Source organism: Glandiceps talaboti, chromosome 2 (assembly GCF_964340395.1).
Source record: "Glandiceps talaboti chromosome 2, keGlaTala1.1, whole genome shotgun sequence".
Classification (NCBI taxonomy): domain Eukaryota; kingdom Metazoa; phylum Hemichordata; class Enteropneusta; family Spengelidae; genus Glandiceps; species Glandiceps talaboti.
In genome coordinates, this window is record NC_135550.1 from 7,909,084 (window position 1) to 7,920,319 (window position 11,236).

General features: G+C 35.7%; 1 protein-coding gene across 1 annotated transcript; it reads right to left on the reverse strand.

The window, feature by feature from the left end:
* Positions 1-298: 298 nt before the first annotated feature.
* LOC144453771 (delta(14)-sterol reductase TM7SF2-like) lies at positions 299-9,028 on the reverse strand. The gene is made up of 12 exons (XM_078145121.1): positions 8,870-9,028; positions 8,043-8,237; positions 7,418-7,562; positions 6,454-6,650; positions 5,910-5,964; positions 5,104-5,301; positions 4,542-4,645; positions 3,818-3,934; positions 3,166-3,334; positions 2,057-2,137; positions 1,060-1,182; positions 299-459 (listed from the first exon to the last, which is right to left on the reverse strand). The coding sequence occupies exons 1-12, from the start codon at positions 9,026-9,028 to the stop codon at positions 299-301; spliced, it is 1,704 nt and encodes a 567-aa protein (XP_078001247.1).
* Positions 9,029-11,236: the final 2,208 nt, after the last annotated feature.

The window sequence follows — 11,236 nt, forward strand, 5'->3', positions numbered from 1 at the left end:
CCTACGACTTGTGATGACAAGCCCCAGTTACACTACATGCGAAATGCATGGGTCTGACCACCATTTGCCTCCAAATTGCCTCAAGACTTGTCCCCAGGTGAATGAGAGAAATATTTGTGAATGATACCTCACTATCTTGAAAATAGAAACTGATGTGAAAGGAAATGACATTTATAAGTATTCCATTGACGGACAATGTATAGATACAATAATATGTCTATCCAAGATCCTGATAATAAACCCTCACAAACAATGAAGGCCTGAGGAATTTAAAAATCTGTGGTAGCAATCTAGGATTCTAGTAAACATAGGGTATAAGTCGATATTTCACTCGTTGACAGTAACGGTTCCAAGCGATACCATACTTCTTTTTACATCTTCTGAAATCACTTCTCTCCTGGAATACTGTGAAAAGTATACCAAATACAGGGAACAGCCATACCAAGGCATGTTGACAACCTGTTATGAAATGAAAATTGATATTAAAAAATGCTATCAGACACATTGAATACATACTGCAGGTGTACTAATACACTGGTCTTTGTCTCTTTTCCACTATTCTGCTTGATTCCTTGTATTCAGTGAGAGTCAGACTTTAAAAATCAAGTTTAAAACTATAAAGTCGTTGCGAATTTGATATATTAATCTGTATGTTGACTTATCCACATACTACAATGGCAAGTCAACTATCGGCAAGCTAATGCAGACACAAACTAAAACTATTATTGTGACATGTTGATATAAGCTATCAATAGACATTGATGTACTCACGGCATGTTTTTCTTAAGTGTCAGCACATTCAACCACATTCAGTGTTTTACATAAAGTTTAAATAAAGTTAAATAATTACACTACCTTGATTACAGGGTGATTATATCCACGTAACCAAGACACTCACTTGTGTAGTCTCCCTCATCCAACAACAGTAGTTTTGTCTATCTTATGTTTATCTTAGTTTGTTGATTTCTATTGTAATTAATTATTGAACAGTTTAACATATACATGTACAGTTAACAAACACAGAAGAGTGACAGTTGAATTCATAGAGTAAGTTCTTACCACAGGGTAAAGACCATCCTATCATGAGTAATATATCTCCAAGGTAGTTTGGATGTCTTACAAGTCCCCACCAACCAGACACTAGCAGACGGGTTCCAGCAGCAGTTGGTACACTTTCAAGATCTGAACACCAACCAAGCACGAAATGAGTAAGAATAATTATTATCAATATCATCTGTATAAAATTGCTGTATTGACCAAGTCAAATGACGTGTTGAGTCCCTTGAAAGGTATGTAATCATTTTGTAAAAGCTGATTATTGAACTTTCAGTTTTATTTTCATTGAATTGTATGATCACTAGTCTCATGATGTTGCACTTGCAGTTGATGACACCGTTTTACCCTGATGCCACGTTCACTTGTGAAATGACTACTAGTATATTGTAATGGTATATACCTATATGGCATTTATACCTTGGTCATTCTAGTACATCACTGATTCTGCTGTGTTTCAAATATGAGTTAAAACATTCAAAATTGCCATTACTTTGCCCCATTTTTCTTTCATATTACTGGCAGCGGTATAAATATGTTATTCTCCAATATTTGTCTTCATTCAGCGACTGTAGTGACAAAGACCCCTTAGGTCACTCGTATTTTCCTTGGCTGAACGAAGAAAAATATTGGGGAATAACATCTAATTATAGTGTATTTTTTTTATGGGAGATGTTCTTAGAAAATCTTTCAAGACTAAAATTTTTCAACTTTTAAAGACATTACTACAAACCAAATGGCCCATTTTCCAAAGTCAACACATTTTTTATTAGTAGAATACCAAACCTCATCCGTGTCAATGAACAACAAACTAAAATGGTAAACAGTGTAAACCATGGTGAGAGGCAAACGGTATACTGTGTACAGTGTAAACCATGGTGAGAGGCAAACAGTATACTGTGTACAGTGTAAACCATGGTGAGAGGCAAACGGTATACTGTGTACAGTGTAAACCTAGTAGTCAAATTACAAAGAGCTACTGAACAAATGTTGAGTTACTTACGTGCCAGTTTTGGGTTGTATGGATTGCGACGGAATTCCCATTTCTGTGAGTTTGAGCCACGGTACACAACCATTGCAATCACTACATATAAGTAAAAAGAGGAGTGTTAAATGATTCTGAAGTACGAAAGTAGATAGATGTTATAGATATAGGTTGGTAAAGACTACATCAACAAACTTGGTAAAAAAATATGTAATGGTATATAATATTAATTTTACTAGGGTGTCAAAATTGTTCATAATGATGAAAATTAACTTCTGCTTTTGATGACAGTAAATCATCTACTGTAAATATATAGAAAGAATTTTGCTAGGGTACAATATCAGTGTGCTGGCAGCTCTCTATGCCAACTTGCATACCAATGAAACACCATAATTTCTTATGACATAACAAAATTTGGCGTTTCATTGTCCATTAATATGACCCAAAAGAAAACTGGGTTTTTATCATTTTGACCAACCATAAAAATATTAGTCTTTGAAAGAGGGCTCACTGTACAACATATGAGGGTCACTATCTTAATACCTATATATCATTTACCTCTTGCTTTGGATCAAAACAAGTCAACTCATTATCAAGCGCAATGCATGTGTAGCACATGAAGTCTTGGTCGTGGTGTTGACCAAGATATCAAATAATTGTTAATTTTATGATGCGCCAGTGACCTAGGTGGCTAGATTCTATTTCAGGTATTAAGGATTACAGTCCACACTTGTAACGGTATAAATACTAGAAACAACGTATCAGTTCACTGTTGTCCAAAAAATTGTCCATGACTGTTCAAATTACTACATTTCAAGATTTTAATGAGTTATTGAAAACTTAATTTAAAGATTTAAAGTCAGATAATAAATTTTGTGATTGTGTGTGTGTGAGTGTGTGTGTGTGTGTGTTTGATTCTTTCTCTATTCTGAAGACTTGCTGGATCCTTTTTCCCATACTCTACAGATATAAACATTCAACCACTCCTTTGTTATGAGTAAGTAAACATTACCACTCAATATTGTGATGCATTACTGAGTTTACATTTTGCAGTCATGAGATCTGGTTTAGTATCGGCTGTCAAGTGTTGAATAGTTCATTCATATACAATGACATTAATCACTCACGTTGAAACAAGACAATAGCGGCTATCTTCACATTGGACAGCTCTGTTGAATTTAGTACCAGATAACGGGTGGTAAATCCCATGCATAACGGAAACATAGTCAAGCAGCCAAACACCATGTCAAAACCACATCCATACTCTTGGCAATAATTGGTATATACAACACGGTCCTGTTGTTTGAAAGAAACCAAGTTAGTTTTTAAGTTCAAAACAAGTGAACTGAAAACTACAGCTGTGAAATCAAAGATGTCATTATTCTGTGCAGCATTCTGATTTACAGTCAGAGAGAGGTAAGTGAATGGAAATAGTTATATAGTGTTTTGGAAAGGTTTGGGAACCCCTGTTATATATGGTAGAATACTAATACACCTTGCATATATTTCTATACCTTGTTCCATAATTTTGATGGAGAACCCTGGTAAAATAAATACCTGGAGAACAACTCTGGTAAATTTAAAAAAAAAAACAGACTTACGGTACCACTACAATTTAGTAAAATCTGCTTCATTATGATAAAATGTAAAGAAAATAAAGCTATGCTCTTTAAGTTTCACCAGATTTCCTCAACTTGTTTACAGGAGTTCAAAGGGTGTAAATTTGACCAGGTTTTTCCCAGCTCTTTTACAAGGATTTTAAAACAGTACAACACTCACCTCAAACCACAGAGAATCCAATATATACCAGCCTTGAAATAGTGCTGCTAATACAATAGCAGATGACGCCTCTGACTTACTACACATGGTACCAACATTCATCAAAGTCAATAATGCCTACAGATAGAAAAAAGATAAACTTAGATCAACAAATTTGTTGATGATTGTGTTACCTAAATACATATAATAACCCTTTTTATACCAGGAACTTTGTCACACAATCCTGATGACAAGTTCATCTTTTTTTCTTTGATAGATCCCACTGTTATGGAACATCTTTCAAGTTTCAACAGTCAAGAAACTATAACGGAATATAAAACCTCCTTGGGATCTTGGAGCGCCAAGAGCTATGTAGAAATCTGTTGTTTTGAGCTGTGTGTAGAGCTAAATAAAGAGGTAACAATACTTGCTTAAGGAAACACGACAATAGAACAATGAAACCAAGAACCCAGGGATGTAAATATAAACAACCGACCACTCCACAATGTTTTGCTCACTACTTTTTCATTAATTTACTTAAAAATTCTTTGCTTTAAACAGTATGGTACATTTCCATTGTGGGCAGATTCATGGGTCTCATTTATAGATTTTTCCACTACTTTCCACATTTTACCAGCTACTTTTAAAATGACATGTAGCTACATCACTGTCAACCATGTCATTCATCACAGCTAGTTGGGAAACAAAGAATGAAAAAATGTCAATATAACATGAATATACTCACTGTTTGAATGATACTGGCTCGGTATATAAACATCTTGAAATCAAAGGATGCACCAAGACGTGGATGGAGTTCATGTCCGACAAAGAAGTCATGGACAACTTTACCTGAGGAGATAAAAAGTTAACAACCATCAAATAAATCATGACAAGTATGAAAATACGGTTTGGAATTTTATCAATCTAGTGTGAATTAATGTCATATCTTGATCATCATTTCAGTGGATAATAAATAAAATAAACTGTGTATATATGTAATATATGAGAGTCTTACTGCCACTAGTTAGTTTTTGACCACAAAAGGGCACATTTCAACAGGTAAAGTAAAATGTAAATTAATTTCCAGCTTGAGAGAGCAATCTTGTGCAAGAAATAAAAAAATGTCTCCGATTAGATCCGGTAAAAGTTCACAAAATACAGAATTGGTATTGGTCAGTTTCCTAGTGCCTTGTATGAACAATTGCATAAAAGTCAAGGATGAGCCAAGAAAAGCACACCCTCTCTAGCAATTAAAACACATTTTACTACATAACTATAACACTGGTTGTATGATAGCCATTTTGTACCTGAGTTTCCCTGTGGGGCGAGCGCAGTTCCTGGTGCCTTCCTTGATTTCACATAGAGCAATATACTGAGTAGCAGAGACAAGACAGTACTAGCAGACAGCAGATGAAGCAGGTGATCATATCCTATACGCGAGGCAGGGTGCTTCCGATGTACAAGGACACCATAGATGCCCAAAGTGATGATCAGAGTCAACAAACCTGGAGAAAACAAGAAATAAAGAACTCAAATAGATTATATTCTAGTATGTTATTACATACATTGTAAGTACCATTACCCAGTGTCATATCCGTATTGCCTCTATTGTAATACAATAGGGGACAGCGCCCTCACATTTGTGCAATTATTTGCAGTTTTGACTCGTCACTTTGCCTAAGTAAGGTCAGATGCACAAATACTGCATCATCATGTATAATAATATATCAACATTAAAGGGGAACACTACTGCAGGAAATAGAGACCGATTTATAAACTATGGGTTCCGGAGTCATTTCATGATTTGACATCACCTACAATTACTTGCGATTTCAGAGAAACATAAAGCTGATCTTGTGCCATTATAGCCATGAGGGTATCTTTGCTGTGGCCATTACCCCATGAGAGTCAGCACAAATGATTATTCATGAGATATGTCTTACACTGAAGGGAGTAAAGCACTTAGAGGTCATTTTAGGTGATGTAAAATCATGACATGACTCTCCAGAACTCATACTTTATGAAAATGTCTCTATTTCCTAGAGTGGCATTCCTTTTTTTTTAAAGAATAGAGTTTAGTATTAATAGCATGATTTTCTTGAAAGTGACTCACCATTCTTCCTGTACTTCAGTTTACTACCACTTCTTACTGGAGCACCTTCAAATGTCTATAAAATACATATTGTATCATAAATTAATAAATAATATTTGTATTACTTATGCATAGTTTAATGAGTCCAATACATCTAAATCTTATGGAAGAAAGAATTATTACACTGCCAGTATTTCAACTAAATATAAGTTTTTACACAATGTAAGTGGTTTGAGGTATGACGTAATTGCACAGCATATCATCATCACTGATTAAATGATATGCTAGAGTACACTGTGACAGAACCCATGATGCAGGCATGCAATAATGTTTTTGGTATTGCACAGAAGTGCAAGTACCACCACTAGCATGCACATGCACCAGTCGAGTGCTGGTAATAATAGACTACAGGGTACCTGTTTTCAAAATCCTATTCTTAGTTTTTCATCCACAGATTTTTTTTTTCAGCATTACCCCTTGATGTGAAAGACTCTTGAAACAAATGTGTGACAATCATTGAAGTCAATTATAGATATAATAATTTAGAAATGATTCTACAACTTACCTGACCAAATGGTAAGTAACTCAGGATAGCCAACAACAGAATGGCCCCAACATACTGTAGGGAGACTTCTTTGTCAAAGTAATCTGATAGATTGGTGCTGAATACAGGCTTTGCAAGCAGTGAACAAGACTTGGCAGTACATGCAAAATACATGTAATAAGGCAGGACAATATAAAACAGCATGGTTATCAGACATCCTGCAATAAAAATAGGGGGGATGAATTCTTTAAAATTCCTGGTAATCTGAGTAGAAAGCTAAGTAAGTGGATGGGTTACTTAACGGGAAACGACTCAGAGAGTGAACTCGGTATGGATAATCTGGTAGATACTAGTATTCAAGTAATACTCACATTATTCACATAACATGTAGAAAACTGTGTGGCACCATAATTCACAGATTGAGTCTTTCAGTTTTCAGTTAGTTGTTACCTACTTGCTATTACTATTAGGAGCTAAACACCCTTTGCAACAACAAACCGCCACAGCATTCTTTGAGTAAGAGGTTAAAGTGGAGTTTAGTAGTGCCTAAATTTGTTGGTTTCCCACAATGCCTCACTCCACTTTACAGCAGACCTATTCTAAATAAGGATTGGCAATTTGAATAACTCTATTTTACAGAAGTTGTGTGATGTAGAAGTAGTGAAAATTATGTTTCTGGGTCCCTTAAGCATAACGAAATGCAGCAATAAAGATAAAATCAGACTTGCCTTTGTTCCCCTTTAATTAACAAAAGACACTAAAGTCAAAAATCATGTGATATTTTATCTTTTTGAGAAGTAGAAAGCTGACTTGTTGGAGTGAGTAAATTGCAATGATGAGGTTTGAAGGGAAACATCTTGGATGATATTTTCCCACTACGTAATTTCATTTTTGTTTTACAGGCAAAAAATGAATCTGGCAGTGCTGTAAATCCTTGAAATGTAATAGTATCATTAGCACAATGATATCATATCAAATGACATACCAAGATTTCCACCATATTCCAACTCTGTAGTTTTAGGTACTCTTCCTGACTTCACCTCTACAGGTAATTCTAAGAGTTTTTCTCCTCGCTTGGTAGCTGATCTGGTGGCGTATGTTCTTGTTGACATAGACTCTGTGATCACAGTCTGTAAGGATCAATTCCAATACCCAATGCTTAGCATACATTTTAAACAGTTGATATACACAATGTAAATGAACATGTAGTGAAAAAAGGAAGAGGAGCGGCAAAAGGCTACTTTGGTTAATCTGGTTGGGGTTTTTTACTCTAATATTCATCTTTCAATTCAAATTATGGAGCAAAATGAGTCGGTTTAAAATCTGTTATAAAGGGCATTCATAACAAAAAAGTGTAAAAACAGGTATCAGTTACTAGTGCTACGGTAGTAGTGGGTGCACTGTCCCACTGTGTTAGTGTGTGTGTAAGACAGTAAAGGAGTACCACCACAAACTACATCCTCCAGTCTCACTTTCTGGCTAAAATACAAATTGAAGTTGTGTAGTTACAAGTGGTGTTACTTTTTCACTCTTTGTGATACTTTACAACCCTGTATGTTTTTTCTTCAGGTATTTTTAATGAGTACATCATGAGTATGTGTACTAACTACCTTTGTGACTGTTTCTTTTGGTGTTGATGTGACAACCACTTCTTTTTTTTTCTCTATCCTAGGTCTGCCACGACCAGGACTACCAGTTCTTCTTGCAGGTGATGGCGATCTCCTAGCAGGTGACCTTGATCGGCGAGTTCTTCTTGCTGGTGACTTCGACCTTGACCTTGAACGTGGTCTAAATGATACCTCAGCCTTGAGTAGAAAGAAGGATAGAGAACAGGAATATTATTACATAAATTAATGTTTGTAAATTCTAAGGCAAGTTTTGAAACGATAAAAAGTAGACTTTGGGCTGTACTACAGTACCAATAGACTTTGGGGCTGTAGTACTACAGTACCAATAGACTTTGGGGCTGTAGTACTACAGTACTAATAGACTTTGGGCTGTAGTACTACAGTACTAATAGACTTTGGGCTGCAGTACTACAGTACTAATAGACTTTGGGCTGTAGTACTACAGTACTAATAGACTGGGCTGCAGTACAACAGAACTAATAGACTTTGGGGCTGTAGTACCGGTACTACAGTACTAATAGACTTTGGGCTGTAGTACTACAGTACTAATAGACTGGGCTGCAGTACAACAGAAGTAATAGACTTTGGGCTGTAGTACTACAGTACTAATAGACTTTGGGCTGTAATAATACAGTACTAATAGACTTTGGGCTGCACTACCACAGTACTAATAGACTGGGCTGCAGTACTACAGTACTAATAGAGTACTTTGGGCTGCAGTACTACAGAACTAATAGACTTTGGGCTGCAGTACTACAGTACTAATAGACACTCCCCACCCAATCCCCACAGAATTACTCTTTACTCACGTTCACACATTTAGCTTCAACTTCAAAATCAGAACCATCTTCAAACTTGACTTCATATTTGCTGCCAACACTTGCATTAACTGTAGCTGGAAACCAAAGGTTACTACCAGGCCATTTGGCCATCACCTTTTCACCAGTCTTAAATCGTCTTGGTGGCATTTTGCTGAAGTATTACGATTAATAAAAACAGGGCTGAAAATGAAATGGAAAAATAAATACATGTTGGTGAAAAGTAACAATCATTATTACACATGTACCAGAGATTACTTACACTGGTGCATGCGAATACTAGTGGTATTTTCACAGCAGTGCAATACTGAAAACATTATTGCATACCTGCATGCAAATGATATGCAAATGAGGGCACGATAGTTCACTGCACACAGATATCATGTGATTGTTGTATGATTTTATGGAAATTTGCCATTTCAGTTAAACATAAATAATAAACTTTTTTACATATTCAAGAAAAATAATAATAAAATCACGAAATTCATGAAGTCTCGCAAGAAATAGTGGGTGCGGAAACTGACATCAACTAAGTAGTATATGCAACATTATTAATGAAATCAGCTACTAGTATCTGTGAAATATAATCATTGCCAGTGCCAGCTGTTCAGCTTAGTTGTTTTCCAAAATAAATAAATTAAATAATTAACGTTTCTGCTGAAGATGGGGGTGGGTGGGTGTGCACAGTTAACACTATATTGTGCACCCCCCCCCCCCATTTTCAGCAGAAACATTATTTTATTTAATATTTATTTATTTATAAACGGCAATACATCCATGATATGGGTTTTCATACAATTGCAAAATATAAAAAATACATATGGAACAATATGGAACATAAAACATGGACTGCGTTGCAGCATGGAGGTTGGAGAGAGGTCTCACTCCAATGTCTATGATGTAAGAGGTATTGCAGTGTTCTTGGTGTGATATTCTTTTTCTATGTTCTTCTGTTTATCTTAATTTATTCCAATGATTAGTAAACATATGTTACAAGGAATTTTTGAATACACATTTACCATAGACAATGGAGGGGAAATATTTTCAAAATGCTGCTTTTAAATATAGGTCAACACATGATTGGAAGCTACTGAATTACGTTACTAATTACCGGTGGACAAATAGTTGTTGACCTTCGAGTTCAAATTCAAGGACTTACGTAAAACACTGCAGTCAGTATTGATCAAACGGGTGACTTCATGGTTAACATATATTCTATTTTCCCTTTTATTATGTTTTGAAATATAGTAGTTAAATGTATAAACTGTAAAATCCCACGTGTCTCCCAAAAATTCCCACTAGACAACAATCCATTAAAGCCAAACTAAACTAAACTTCAGCCTCATGTATGTGTAACTTCCGCATCGCAACCAAGTGGGCATTTTCTACTTCGGTTATAATATAAACTAGTAAAATCGTGAGTGAACTTTTCACTTCGTGGTGTAGCGTTTTAACACACGTATTTTACTAGAATACTGGTTCTTCGGTACATCACCTATCCATCGCTAAAAATGCATTACCGTCTCATGCGATGTTACCGGTAGTGAACGAAACGTGCGTACACACTACGATACTTCATCAGTAACCGTCACTGCACCGTGTGTGCCGTCGGTAAATACGAAAAAATGTATTATGATCTGGAAATTATATGAAATTTGTTCTCTATGAAACTGTGGTATTATAAATGACATTCTTGTATATCATAGTTGGATGATTACAAGATTCGTAAGGCTATCACGGACGACGTGCTTTAATATTATGCCGTATAATCACACTCTCACTGTATCAGCGACAGCGTCGTTGTTTACGCACTGAAATGCGAAGCGCATTTCGAATCAACGTTCAAAAATTAAAGAAAATAAGTCTTTCGATTAAAAAAATAATATCGCAATCAGAGATACTTTTGTCTTATCAAATTTACGGCGTAATTTCATATAATATACGGTACATACCTTTGGTTTAAAAAGTGATATCAGCACTTCACAGTAATATGGAAACCAACACAGCGGTTTTTTATTGTGGCATTGTATACAATGAGTTTGAATGCATTCCGTAGTAAAACGAATATAGGCGGGAAAAATGCTGATTGGCCAATTAGGACTTCTAGTCATAGCTTATTGGTCGATTTTTCCAGTATGCAAATTTGTACGAGTTGCCCAGACGTTTCCTCGCCGTTTACAAATAAAAACACATTTTACTTTGCTTTATGACTTGTGACAACCTAAAACGTACTAACGTAACAACAATAGAATGTGTAGCCGTATTAAATGACACGATTATTGAGTATCGCATATACGCGTACGCCGATTATACGATTGCTAAATATTGCATTTGATTTGACCTGGGCAACTAACATCC

Coding starts and splice junctions, on each gene's coding strand:
- LOC144453771 (XM_078145121.1), bottom strand. CDS start 9,028: ATGCCACCAAGACGATTTAAGACTGGTGAAAAGGTGATGGCCAAATGG. Junction 3,935..4,541: donor GAGCCAGTATCATTCAAACA/GTGAGTATATTC, acceptor TTCTATCTGTAG/GCATTATTGACTTTGATGAA. Junction 460..1,059: donor AGGATGGTCTTTACCCTGTG/GTAAGAACTTAC, acceptor ATTTCATAACAG/GTTGTCAACATGCCTTGGTA.